The 13610-nt window shown below is 35.5% G+C and overlaps 2 protein-coding genes across 2 annotated transcripts; one reads left to right on the top strand and one right to left on the bottom strand.

The window, feature by feature from the left end:
- Nucleotides 1–119: 119 nt before the first annotated feature.
- LOC146167115 (intraflagellar transport protein 27 homolog) lies at nucleotides 120–2227 on the bottom strand. The gene is made up of 6 exons (XM_083389304.1): nucleotides 2081–2227; nucleotides 1760–1839; nucleotides 1615–1677; nucleotides 1089–1269; nucleotides 847–956; nucleotides 120–489 (listed from the first exon to the last, which is right to left on the bottom strand). The coding sequence occupies exons 1-6, from the start codon at nucleotides 2112–2114 to the stop codon at nucleotides 391–393; spliced, it is 567 nt and encodes a 188-aa protein (XP_083245430.1). The 5' UTR covers nucleotides 2115–2227; the 3' UTR covers nucleotides 120–390.
- Nucleotides 2228–3474: 1247 nt separating this feature from the next.
- Nucleotides 3475–12198, top strand: LOC146167116 (carboxypeptidase A4-like). The gene is made up of 9 exons (XM_083388967.1): nucleotides 3475–3605; nucleotides 3765–3831; nucleotides 4937–5164; nucleotides 6662–6763; nucleotides 7119–7334; nucleotides 8513–8606; nucleotides 9256–9452; nucleotides 10307–10391; nucleotides 11022–12198. Exons 1-9 carry the CDS (start codon nucleotides 3526–3528, stop codon nucleotides 11246–11248), a joined length of 1296 nt encoding a protein of 431 aa, XP_083245093.1. The 5' UTR covers nucleotides 3475–3525; the 3' UTR covers nucleotides 11249–12198.
- Nucleotides 12199–13610: the final 1412 nt, after the last annotated feature.

Raw genomic sequence — 13610 nt, forward strand, 5'->3', positions numbered from 1 at the left:
AAACCTGTTTTGAAAAGTACCCTACTATATTAATAACTCAAAGAAAAGTAAAGGTCATAATATTGTATAAGATTTATATGATAAACATGTCTTATTAAACAGTACAAGTTTTTAATTCTTACTACTTTTATTTGAAAATATAAAATAATAAAATGTACGAAAAATAACGCAGCAGAACATTTTAAAATAGTGCAACCTAACAGACTAGCCTGTTTAATAAGAAAATGTTCTTCTTTTAGTAAATACACTATAATTTAGAGCTCAAAGTTGTTTTAAATACCCTCCAAAAAACGTTTACAATGCACACCTTAGAAATTTGTTAAAATATGTTAAATTGTTTTCAACACAGAAGCTTTGTAGGAATAGCGTTTCATGGTTGTTATTATTAAGTCACTCGAATTGCTGAATAAGTTCATTTGATTCTTGGTGAAGTTGTAAAAATGTTTGCGCCAGGTGACGGAAAGGGGCATCTATTCCATTGTAGTCTTTCTGCAAAACAAGAATATATATAAATTAGCAACTACATTAGGCAAACAACTGAAATAATATGGTTATTGGTTAAAGATTGCTCTAATCAAGTACAGAGCAACTATAAAAAGTTGTCAATTTTTCATTCAAAAGTCAATAGAACGGTACACAAATAAATGTTTCTACAAGTCTGACTGATTTTACCCTTTCTTTAAAAGAACATTGTTAAATTTGCATGGTTTAAACAGCCATGAATGCAATGCCACAGCAAAAGCAAATGACATATTTTAACTAGTTCCACAAATCCACAATACTTATCTTGCATTAGGTCACTTTGATAAAGTAATATAGACTGCATGAAACAAAAGTACAACTCACAGCTGAGCATTCATAGTAGGATATTGAATGTTCCTGTGCAAACTTTTCTGCCTCATCATGTGAAACAACTCGCCTGTCCTCCAGATCACTCTTGTTGCCAATAAGTACACCTGAAAAAATAAACCAACAAACGGTAACAAGTCAGCAAAATTTATTAAGTGAATACTTAATACATTTATAAAGTTTTTTATTTAAACAACTTTGTTATTGTTAGGTCAATACATCAATGAATTTATAGCAACCTGGTATCGTCTTTCCAGGTTCAAAGTATTTCTTGATTTTGTTCAGCCATCGTTGGCAAGCTTGAAATGACTTGACATTGGTAAGATCAAACACAAGCCCGAACATTCCAAGTTTATCCCAACATGGCTCGGCCAAATCAACAAAAACCTCTTTCCCGGATGAGTCAAAGACAAAAAGATTCTAAAATTAAACAACCAAAATTGTTATCCGCAAAATTAAAAAAAATATTATTGAAAATTATTATTGCCACCTTAAACACTGAAACTCAATGAAATATATTCAAGCAAATATTGTCAGCATGAATGGTTAGCTACTGTCATTCTAAATAGTACTATCTCATCATAACAAAAACAACAAATCAATGTTCAATGCAAATGTCAAAAAGAGCATTGGTCTTTACTTTTACTTAGGTGCTATGTTTGTCAAAGTTTTGACATGTATACACAATATAACAATCAATAAAAACTATGCTGGTTTCTCAAACAAATTGCAAATATCTTCTGTATGTATTTTTTATTTTCATACCACAGCATCTTTTCCATTTTCGCCAACTTGCAAGTTTTTCTGCAGCAGTTCTACTCCAACGGTCTGCAGTTAAACAACCAGGTTAAGCTTAAAAATATTTAATGTGTTGCAACATTTCAGTAGACATGTTGTATTATATTTATACCATTGAGTAACTCTTAGGAAACGTAGTTCCATCTGCTGAAAAAGCTTGAGAAACAGCTGTCTTTCCGACAGTTGCATCACCTGTGTACAAAAACAAGTTCGTTAGTCAGTGCTTTCATTTGAAAATTATTTTTATAAATCTTGGTAACAATTTTTACATGTAAAACAATTGACTTGCTTGGCTTGATATTTGTGAAATACTTAAATTGAACTCAAATTAATTTACAAATGACTTGCCTGGAACTTACGTCATTTCAAAATATTTTGTTTACAACACTGTCATCAGCACATATGTTAGGTTGTTGACAAAGTAATCACTTACCAACCAAGACACATTTCCCGTGTAAAACAACCATTTCATTAAATGAACGCTATAGTATTTCCACAATGTTCAGACAAATCACAGGTTATTGATTTGCTTGAAGTACACAACAACACCTTTTTACAAATTTTCTCTCTGATATTTTAACTTATCTATTTTTATTGCTTTATTTTAAAATAGCGTTAGTTACATTGCTTTTATATTCTATATCATATTATTTTATAGGTAAAAAAAATACTTAAAAAAATTTAAACATTTTGTCAAACATAAATATTATTCGCAAAGCAACTGCAAAAAAGACAACTTGTTGGTATTTAAAAAATTAAGGTTTGACAACTTTGTATTGCAAAAAGTAAAAACCTACAGTAACTGAATAATTGAAAACACCATCAAAACTATATGATTTAATATTTATGTGTTTCAGGAATGTCCTGCGGCATAGAGTCAGGTTTTTTTAAATCACAAAACAAAAGGCAAAGGCTATTGAAAAATTGTTAAAAATATAGCAAAATTTAGTTATATAAATCAAAAACGTTTTGTTTGTCGTGTTCCTTGAAGAGGCTTTTCTGTCTATTTTTAAATGTTGTTTTTATTGTATGTTAAATTTGCTCGCTCATTCAAATCCTAAATAAAATTCGTTTAGTTTAAAACGTTGTAAAAAAATGCAAAGCGGAAAGTGTTGCTGTGTATGTAGTTGCATTTTTTACCTCTCGTGCGTTGTTAACAACATCACACACACATCGAACTGTTGCCAGAAGGAAAGAGAACCGCCTTCACGCTTCTTGCAGATGAGCTATCGCATTACATCAAAGTTTCGCCCTAATCCAACTTTCGACCTTTCGATTTACGTGCGGCGGAGATTTCGCGGAAAGTGCAGATCGGTTCGATCTCCGAGCAACAAGCGTTCTTTCTTGTAGCCTACGGTCGAAAATCACTCTTATATCAAATAATGGGAACCGATAAGGCGCGTGTTGTGTGCTTTGCATTTTTGAGTAACAAAGACAACCCTTGTCGCAGAATGTTAGCCAAGAGTTACGCAGGCAAGATAAAATAGTTGGATGAAGTGAGCAAGTATAACAGGCTAGTTTGTTTGGAATTCCAACATCTATTTGAGGCCCTATTACAACAGCCCACACTCACTTTGCCTAATACTGCAATCTTTGCTTCTAAAAGGATGTTTATGGGACACTGGATGGCAAACGCCTCTTGGAGAAAACCGCAACTGTTTTTAGGGTCATATTCTTGTGCTGTGGAGTTAAGGCCTAAGTATATATATAGCCTAATTGAAAGCACAACTATAGTCAGCTTTATTACATCTTATCACGGCCTGCAAGCACTACCCAAGTTAGTCACTAGGAAAAGAACAAACGTATTCTTTTTTGCTCAGAATTTTATACAAGTTGTTGTTGTCAGGTTTTTTAGATTCGCTTCTCTTTTAAAGCAGGATGTATCGCCCTTTCTTTATAGGACTGCTTGTATTGTGTTTAAGCTCATTGGTGCTTGGCCGAAAGAAGTCTTATTATAAGTAAGTATAAATCTGTTTTTGGCAACGAAACATATTTTGAGTAATGAATTTGTAAAGTCATTGTTTTTGGTTCAAAATAAATGGCAACTGTCCTCAAAGCATATTTCTAGCAGTTCGTTGTTTTTCAAATAAAACCTTGTTATGAGTTTTTTACTTTAGGTATCAAGTACTTCGAATAAAGCACGAGCGGGATCCACTGCTAGATTCTATCTTCGAAAGTGTTAAGGTAAGCCTTTGTTACGATTTTTCATACATCAATGTTGTGTCAAAATCAAAATTAACGCAAATAATTAAAGCCAGCGTTTTTTATAAAGGTTTGAACCTTAACTTCTGGCAAGTGACAAAATGAGTCCAGCGAAATATATTATTGGTGACAGGTATTTTTAGATTACAAATCGGAGTTTCAAACAATCAATGATTTACTGTATTTCAATGCATCTCTTTTCTATTCTTTTGCACCCATTGTTTTTATTAACTTAGGTCCAAGTTATTTGCAAAATATCTGAAAGTGCAAATCAAATAATTTCTCACATAGTAGGCTAAGTCCAATTTATAATAGAATTTACTTGGTCCAAGTCTAAGTCACCTAAAACCGGTTTGGACAGACTCAAAAAATAAGATGAAAATGAGAATAACTTCATCGTCGAAATATAGCGCATTTCTGATTGACACCAACGTAGGAATAATATTTATAATAGTCGGAGTAAGAACCAAAATCTAAATAAATACCTAAAAGCGTCGAAATAAAATTTAAACTAACTTTTACCTAACTTGATCCCACCTCTAAATATATCACTAACTCTCGTATGAAGTTAATCCTAATCTAAATTTTAACTACTCCCATTACTCACCCCTATGCCCCGACAAGGGGAACAGACCGTTGCCGAAACAATAGCGCCTTTTTAGCGCCATTCAAACTAGAGCGCAAATGTCGATAACAACATGTCCGATGCACAGACCTACGACGGCCTATCGTCCTATACCCGTTTGCTAATGGAAGATATAGGTGGCATTTCGTTTAAGTCTTATTCCGATGAATTTAGGTATTATTCGATTTAGTTAATACCCCGACTTTTGAATATTAGTCCTACTTTGGTCTTATTCCTGCTTTATTCCAACAGTGAGAGTTATTCTAGTTTCAGTCTTATGTTTCAGGTTATGGATAACACTATGTATATTTGGCTTTATTATGTCGTTGACTTTATTACTCTGGTATTATAGACAATTCCGCTTTCGGTGTTGTTGCTTGCTTAATAGGTCTTATTGTGTGTTCCCGTTCGGACCACCCTAGCCTGTGACATTGAAATACAACAACAACATTTCATTGTTAGGGCGACGTGTGGCATTCTCCGACGCCGGGATTTCAAGCCTACGACGTTCTGCTCTCTCCCGGAGCTAGACAAAAGGTCGTAGCGGAACTTAACTTGCGCAACCTCACCTACGAGGTCTTTATCCATGACGTACAGGCGTTAATCGACGGACCGAAAAAACGTCACCGAATACGTCACAGGCGACGGCCGCACTCGTTTCGCTTCAACGAGTACAACAGCTACCACAAGGTGAAGTGGCTTTATTGTTTGTGGTGGAACTTGAGGGCTTGTGTGAACAACATTTAGTAGGCATATATCAATTAAATGTAATCTATCGAATTTCTCTGATGAGCGATGTAAATGTCACGAACTGTTTGATGTCAGTAAAAGAATAATAAATTGCAATTGTTTCGTACAGATACCACTGTAACCCTCTAGAATCCAGCGATAAGACCGAAATAAAAACAACATTAACATCAAAATAAAACACAGTTCGGAATAATATAGATTTCAGTTGTAAACACACATATGCGTGTTCATGTTTCAGTTCGGAATAAGCCACAAAATAGGACTAATGCCTATTAGTCGTAAGAGTATCTAAATGGGGAAAAACTAAATCCGTCGGAATAGGACCTAAATGGTCATAATGAGGCTTAGGGGCCTACAACTTTTTACCTAACCCCAAACCTCACCCCCAAGTACATCACTAACCGTTGTAACTCTTCATTCAGAATCCCTCGTACTCGCTTGATTTTACTGTTCTTTGAATTAAATTACTATTTAGAAGTAATGTATATAGCCAAATGAAACAACAAGATGTTAAAGAAAGGTATGCGCAGTACAAAAAGTAAAACAGTACAAGAATGGAAAAATGCTTTTATCGAAATACTTTCACGCCAAAATTGCTGGAGTTTAAATTTCGAGACACCTTATGGAAAATAAGGCTAATTCCTGGTATTGCAATCGTGTGTCAATTTCTCGTTCCCGCTCTTACTGGATGTTGGCATAACAAAAATGTATTTGTGTGAGAAGTTACATAGGCGCTGGAAGCCATTGATTGCAGTCTGATACGCAAAACTATATTAATATGTCTTTTCCGTGCTTACAGCAGATTTGGACAACTACATTTATTTTACTTTTTAAAGTTAGAATGGAATTCAAATGAGCGCATTTTAGTTTTCCAAATTATATCCGATTTAGATTTAGATCAGTTTAGTTTTTTTTTAAATTAGACTATAGAGTGAAAAATTATTTATTTATTTTAAACCACAATATAAACTAGGATTGAACTAGAACTGCATTTAATTATTCCTAATCAATTTGTTTATGGCAAACTAAATTTGTAAAAACAAATTATTTTAAATCGCAATTTATTCTCCTACGATTGTGAACGCAAACACTCATTTGCTAATTTTTGTATATTTTAGAATTGCGTATGCTTTTCAGAATGTAAATATCACATACATCGTCGTTCTGGCCAAAGTATATTAATTCAAATTTTGTTTTGACCGTAATAAACTAAAAATGCCATTGATTAAAGTAACATTTTCGGTTAAATCCGAATTAAATTAGATCTACAATTGCAGCACACAAGTAATTAGCAAATTAGATTAGAGCTAGAATTACCCGAATTTTTCTCTAAATTATACGATAACCAGAATTATCTGATTGTCGATGTCTGGCTTGCAGGTAATGCGTTGGCTGCGCTCTGGCAGTAGTTTAAATGGATTTTTCCTGTATTTGCAGATAATACGTTGGATGCGCTCCTTCAGCAGAATGAACAGCGACATACTTACTTTGAAGCAGGTTGGGATGACTTTTCAAGGAAAGAAGATATACGCCCTAAAAGTAAGAGTGCAGCCTGTGCCGTTGTTTGTTTGTTAGCAACTATAAGTGGCGTAAGAGAGGGAGTGAGACGTAACAAAATATGTAAAGAGCATAGTGCGATCGCCATTTTTTAATCTCCCGTCAGCAAAACACCTGTGGCTTTACGTAGCTATAGATTTAGAAATATATGCTTACCATAAAAAAATGACCCCAAATAAAACCGCGATTTCAATAAACTAATGAAATACTATACAACAGGCACATTATTATAATTATACAAACGATCTAGGACTGCTTGTAGCAGTTCTATGTTATTTAGCAATTACAGCATAGCAGCATTACTCCAAACACGGTAAAGTGATTTGTGTGCTTTCAGTTTTCCATTGGAAACGGCCCCAAACCGGTTTTCTGGCAAGATTCGCTGATCCACGCGCGGGAGTGGATCACTGGCGCCACCTTGCTGTGGGTTATCGACCGCATGGTGACGCTGTACAGGCGGGAAGACCGGAATGTGGTGAGGCTGCTGGAACACATGGACTGGTACTTTCTGCCGGTATGGAACGTTGACGGGTACATTTACACGAGAAGAAAGGTTGGTGGAATTGTTTTTCGACGCCGAGTATTTCTTTGATTCCCGCCATTTTGGCCGTTGTTCTCTTTGTTAAACTTCAATCTTAAAAATGGCGTGAACGGACTTAATATTACTTCCTTTCAAAGGGTTTTATTTGATTTGCATTATTTTAAGTAAGTCTGTATAACCACTGATAAGTCGACTTAACAATGGTTGCAATATTGGAATTAATTTTTGTGTACGAACAACGTCTTCTGAGTATATTATGTTTTGCCGTGGTTTTAGACTATTGTTAATAGGTATGCGAAAACAGGCAACAGTCTTGTGAACGAACTGGTGCTTGTTTCCGGCTCGAATTTAGAACTTTAAAATATTCCACAATTCCTCTAACCATAAAAACACAATTTGCGAGCGCTTTTTGTCGCCTTGTTATCTTTCGCTTAGCCTTAGAGCTATATTATCATATTCAATTTCCAGTAAACTTGATTAAAAATATCTTCTTCATGCAATTTAAGGGATCAACAGAAACTTCATGCAACTCAATTGTAATAAAAGAGAAATACGAGACAAAATTTTAATAAGCAAAAATAGGAACACACAATAAGACCTAAAAAGCGACAATACCTAAAGCAGAAAAATCTATTAAACCATGGTATTAAGACCAACGACATAATATAGCCAAACAGTATTATCCAGTACAGAACAAGATCAAAATCCTCTAAATTAGACCTAAATGCTTCCGAATTAAGCCTTAATGGCCAAAATAACTCTTTAGGTAGAGGGTATGGTCTGGCATCGACCGTTTTGATGACGACGTTTGGACGCCCTATAGTTTGGCCGGCGCCGTTTGGGCGGCGCTGTTTTGGCACCGGATTTTTGTCCTGTTTAGAATATTGGTGCCTAATGTGTTGGGTTAGAAAATGGGTTAGGGTTGAAATTATTAGGAGAGTTCTGTTGTACTTAGGGGTAGGGTTTTGAGTTAGGTAAAGTGTTGCTTAGGCCTGATTCTAACCCGTCTTATTCCGACAATTTTAGGACTTATTCCGATTTAAACGGTATACGAATATTAGGTATAAGTACTATTTTGTCTTATGCCGAACTGTGTTTTATTCCGACGTTGATGTTGTTCTTATCTCGGTCTTATGGCCGAGTCCGCAAAAATAGCACAAAAATGCAAAAATAGCAACTTGACATTTCAGGATCGAATGTGGAGAAAGTCAAGGAGGAGTTCCGATTCGTCTACTTGCCTAGGAGTCGATTTGAACAGAAATTTCCAGACCCCAAATTGGCAAGGTATATATCTGTAATGTTTTTGATTGTAATATGGCGTTAATGTGTTTTAAATTCCACTCGGAATCGTTGAAAAGGTTAATGTTTACTAATACTTGCTTCCTTCCTCTTCATGTAACTATTTGTTACCTGACAGCCTCCTTTATTTTTTATTAGCTTCTAAAACCTTTTAAATGATTTTTATGTTTTGGAAAATCCGAAAATACTGTTTTGTGGCATTTACAATGTAAATGTGCCGTTGGACATCGTCCAAAGGAAAAACGTTTATCATATGCTTAATTTACACATGATGGGGTTCTTAGTCCTAGAACGATATTTAAGATCACCTTCAATATAAAGTCGCTTGTTATAACGGGATGCGTTTTTCTGACTTGATTCCCACTCAGCCTGTGCAGCTCAGTTGATGGAGCGGCGGTCCAGATGCGGCGTTCGAGCCTGAAATTTTATGTTAAATGCATAATTAAAGGGGATGGCGGGACGGCCTGGTAAAAAAGTAACATGGTCCGGTAAAAAGAACATTTTTTACCGGTACGTCGTACCTGCAAAAACTCTTTTAGCAAAACGTCGTTCGGTCAACAATTATTTTACTGAAAAGCCGACTTTCACCACTGCAGGTTTTCCCTTTTACGTTTGTTTGTTGTTTTTTACAAAGGCGACGTGACCAGCAACAACGAGTGTTCCCGAGTTTACCATGGCACTCATGTGTTTTCGGAGCCAGAGACAGAGAGCGTGGCGGGCTTTCTCCAAAGCATTCCAATTGCCGCCATGATCTCCCTGCACTCGTACGCACAGTTTTGGCTTTACCCTTACGGATTTAAGCCGGAGGAAAGTTTGGATCAACACGACCTGGTAAATAGATTTAAAAAAGTGAAATGAAATCGCGTTCACGCAGTGCCTTTCAACCTTTATTTCGCGGCCAAAATACTAAGCGTATAAGTTTAACGTCCCGGCGACCAAAATCTATTCACTATATTTTGTTTACGCGTTAGTTAACAAAATACCAATAGAATAGCATGGATAAGTTTTCATTTGATTATGAGTGATGTATTTGTTTCCGCAATTTTCTCAAAGAATGGAGCAAAATCTCACCGTGTTATATACTGCAGTTGTCGACGCTAACAAATTAAACAGAGACTTGGGTTGCCGGCGATGAGTTGAGAAACACTGCGTGAACCTATAATTCGACAATTTAAGATTGTGTTAGCTAAATATGTCGACAAACAATTCAACTTAAATACATCGTATGGGGATAAACGTATAACATTGTGGTTAAACTAGTAGCAAGCCTGTTTTCTATTTTTTTGCCCGAATAATTCAAAGAACATTTAAAATTTAACGATATTTTTTAACATCTCGACGTTGACTTAAAAATTTGATCCGAAATTAACACACATAATTAAAATCAGTTTCTTTGTTTTTATAAATCATAAAAACATTCCGAACCCTTTCCCTTCATATTAAAATAACTTATTTTATTTTAAATAAATCAACCAGTATTGAGTCAAAAACAACAATAAATAGATTATTGGCCCATCTAAATATATTTCAAATTTTTACATTTTTAAAGAAGTAATTATTGACTCTTTTATATTTTGGCAGAAATTGCAGACTACTTTAAACTGCTTTAGGCAAAAATAAAAAAATATTATTTTTTGAGGTATCGTCGATATGGACCTTTATTTCATACTTAAAAAAATGTTTAGGATCGCGTTTCTTCACTTGCAGTGAACGCCATTCTAAAACAAGACGGCCAAAAATATAAGCACGGATCTGTGCACGAACTTGCATGTAAGTATATTAGTTTCATTCTTTTTCGATTTAGCTTTGAACTTTATATAAATCAAAGTTCTGCAGTAAAGCACCTTAATTCTTGAGGCATACCTCGAAGGTTTAAATTAGTTGAATGAGCTCTTAACCAAGAGTATTTATCGAGTAAAACAATTCTCAGTTTGGTTCACAAATATGTCTTATTAACACGGACTACCGGTACTGAAATGACCCATAATAATAGTCCTGGAATCTTGCAATACTTCCTTTGCAATGTTTTTGCACTGTAGGGTAATTTTAAGTAAGTTCGCCGATTTTGAGCACGTCTGCCTGCGCATGCGCACATCTTTAGTGTAGCCTTTATAATCGTACTAGTGTCCCAACTCAAGTCCAACTCCAGCAAAATAAACAGACTCCATGAGCAAAAAAAAGAATTTAAAAAAAATGCTGGAAGGCAATTTAAAACAAATGCAAAGCAGCAAGTAAAATTGTCGTAATACATTTTACATTTATTAGCACTGATACATTTTTTTTCTCTCGTGCAAGTTATGCCGCTATGTTATTTTCGATTTTCTGATATGTTATTTTCGAGTTTGAAAAAAAAAAATTGAGAAAATTTCCTTAAGCTAACGCACTGTTGTGACGTCACAGACGAGGTGTCGGGCGGCAGCATCGACTGGGCGCACCGGGCACTTTGCGTCAAGTACTCCTTCGGCGTTGAGCTGCGCGACCGCGGCAAGTACGGCTTTCTTCTGCCGCCGCGTTTCATTCTACCCACCGCCACCGAGTATTACCGCGGGCTGATGAAGGTGGCCGAATCGGTTCTGGAACAGGCTGGAAACTTGACCAGCAGCATCTGCAAGCTACATGCTCCCTGATTTTCGGCTCGTTTCTAGTTGGCTTGCGCTGGAAGGCGTCACTTTTATATGGACACCGGGGCGTTCTTAAAGTGCTACGACCTTATAGATCACAGCGACTTCGTGTAGTGCTTTAGTTGCATGACCAACCCTGTTTTTTCCCTTGGCGCCGACCTATTCATATTAGAATGTAATATTTTGTATGTAAGTTATTTCGTTGCCTTAAGAAGCCGAATTTAAGCACAACATTTTTCTGCTATTGTTTTAGTTACCCGTACCATATGCTATGCATATATTTTATTGTACAATAATGGTTCATTAGGTTTTCTTTTCTGATTTGCTGTTATCCAGTAGTTTGTATTGCCTCAATTTGTTTTAGATCAATTTCTGTGTTGTATTTTTGTCTTAGACAATACCAGTAAACTATAGTTTCGCAAGGTGCACATACAGGCCTTACACACAATTGCGTGTTTTGTTACCCATCCGATATATACAATTGTATTCGCAGTAAATCCAAACTTATTCATACGCTAGCGCTTATTAAACTTGTTATCAACTCTTACGACCTGTTACATATTTAGTGAAGGCCAATTAAAAGCATTGATGCATACTATCACAGTAATAAAACGCCTATAGCCCCATCCGCGTGACAAAACAAAAAAGGGTGCACGTTGATTAATCCGTTTCCTGTGTTTTAAGTCGTTCGACCAGATGATTTCTGGGTAAAGACTGACTGATTACCCACACACGCATTTGTTTTTAATGAGTCTAAACGCGTTGTGTTAACTGTACCAGTTTGCACTAGCTAAAGACGAGGTAGCCTAATACCAGTTTAATTTAATACAATAGTTAACTGAATACTACTTTATAACTGGTAGACCTAGCATTAGAAAAATATTTGGTTAGAATATTGGACTTCCAGTATATAGTTGAGATGTATTAAGATTCAGTATTGTCCTTTAATTACGCAAATTGGATATTTTGTCTAGTTGTCAACATTTGAGAACAATATTTCAATGCTATGTCGCGCTGTTTTCAAGTTGTTATTGCATTAGGCCTACTCATTTTTTCCTATTGTGCAACAAGTTGGACGTTTTGTCGTGCAATTCTCAATTATCAGTTTGTATATGTCATTTATCCCTCTGGTGTAATTACATTAATTTAAGGGAATATGCAAACAATGATAGTTTCATTGATTCAACCATAGAGCACTAATGCTCTATGATTCAACCAACGACATAGAAACTCTTTTTATGTCGTTGATTCATTGATTCAGCTTTGTTGACATATGTCACGTGCATTTGCGTCACGGATCACTGCATAGCTAGCAAACGCTTCACTCCAGCTAATTTCGGTTGTAAACAAATTCGCAAAAGTTTATCAATAAGTTTTTAACTAGTTTGGGTCAGGTTCGGTCAATTAATATTTTTTATAATATTGCCCCGCGCCCTCACCTACCCAAATCCACACCCCAACCCAAATAATATTCGTTGTGGTGGGATTCTTGACCAGCGCCCGGAACAGCAATCCTAAAATTAAACACAACAATTTAATTAAATGCGTTATAAATATTTGAGCGACACTTTCAAGTTAGCCATAAATGAAAACCGTGAAATAAAATCGTATTAATAATTTGTAAACTGCAAGTTAAATTCAGAATAGTTTTCAATATTGTGGATCTAAAGCAATGGCTTTCAAATTTCAAAATAATCGCAGCCATTATTATAGGCCCACTGTGGAAAGTATGGCAAGGGCACCCGCGAGTTTTTTTCAACCTTTTAAAAGTGCACCCTGAAAAAATTCTGAACTGCTCCCAAATATGTAAAACGCATGTGCGTCAGACGTTTACAGTGCAATAAATGCATCGTAAAATCATAAAGTGCACCAGGAAAATCGAAATTGCACCCGAGGTGCACTTTTTTGACCTTTGTTATACCCGGTCACCCGAATTTTTTCAGCCGTGCACCGCGAGATCTCGTCGAAATCTGCCATACTTTCCAGACTGGCTATAGGCATGTTGGATAGGTGAAATTTTATTCAGATACCCACTTATAATATTTACGACAAAGAGTATTGCCTTTCAATACCAAAGACGTCATTGCAATGTCGATATAGGCAAAATTTAGGAAATGTAACAGTTAAATAATATACCAGATGTTTTGTTTTTGCATAGTTTTAATTATGTCATACCAGCAAAAAAAGAATAATGAAAACAATCTGGAAGATAATTTAAAACAAAGGCAAAGGAGCAAGTTGAAAAATTTTGTTTTAATACATTTTACATTTTTAAACACTAATAATAAATTCTAAAACTTTGAGTTTCAAAGCAGTTTTAGGTTTTTCATATTACTTCAGTAGCATATAGGAGAATATAGTAGGAATT

Source organism: Ascidiella aspersa, chromosome 1 (genome assembly GCF_963924565.1).
Source record: "Ascidiella aspersa chromosome 1, kaAscAspe10.2, whole genome shotgun sequence".
NCBI classification, from domain to species: Eukaryota; Metazoa; Chordata; class Ascidiacea; order Phlebobranchia; family Ascidiidae; genus Ascidiella; species Ascidiella aspersa.

What these genes read in the sequence shown, in the direction of transcription:
- LOC146167115 (XM_083389304.1), bottom strand. Translation starts at nt 2,114, where the DNA reads ATGGTTGTTTTACACGGGAAATGTGTCTTGGTTG. An exon ending in CGGGAAATGTGTCTTGGTTG is followed by an intron (nt 1,840 to 2,080) that starts GTAAGTGATTAC and finishes TTTTGTACACAG; the next exon opens with GTGATGCAACTGTCGGAAAG. An exon ending in ACCTGGAAAGACGATACCAG is followed by an intron (nt 957 to 1,088) that starts GTTGCTATAAAT and finishes TTATTTTTTCAG; the next exon opens with GTGTACTTATTGGCAACAAG.
- LOC146167116 (XM_083388967.1), top strand. Translation starts at nt 3,526, where the DNA reads ATGTATCGCCCTTTCTTTATAGGACTGCTTGTATTGTGTTTAAGCTCA. An exon ending in CGAAAGAAGTCTTATTATAA is followed by an intron (nt 3,606 to 3,764) that starts GTAAGTATAAAT and finishes TTTTTACTTTAG; the next exon opens with GTATCAAGTACTTCGAATAA. An exon ending in CTATCTTCGAAAGTGTTAAG is followed by an intron (nt 3,832 to 4,936) that starts GTAAGCCTTTGT and finishes TTTCATTGTTAG; the next exon opens with GGCGACGTGTGGCATTCTCC.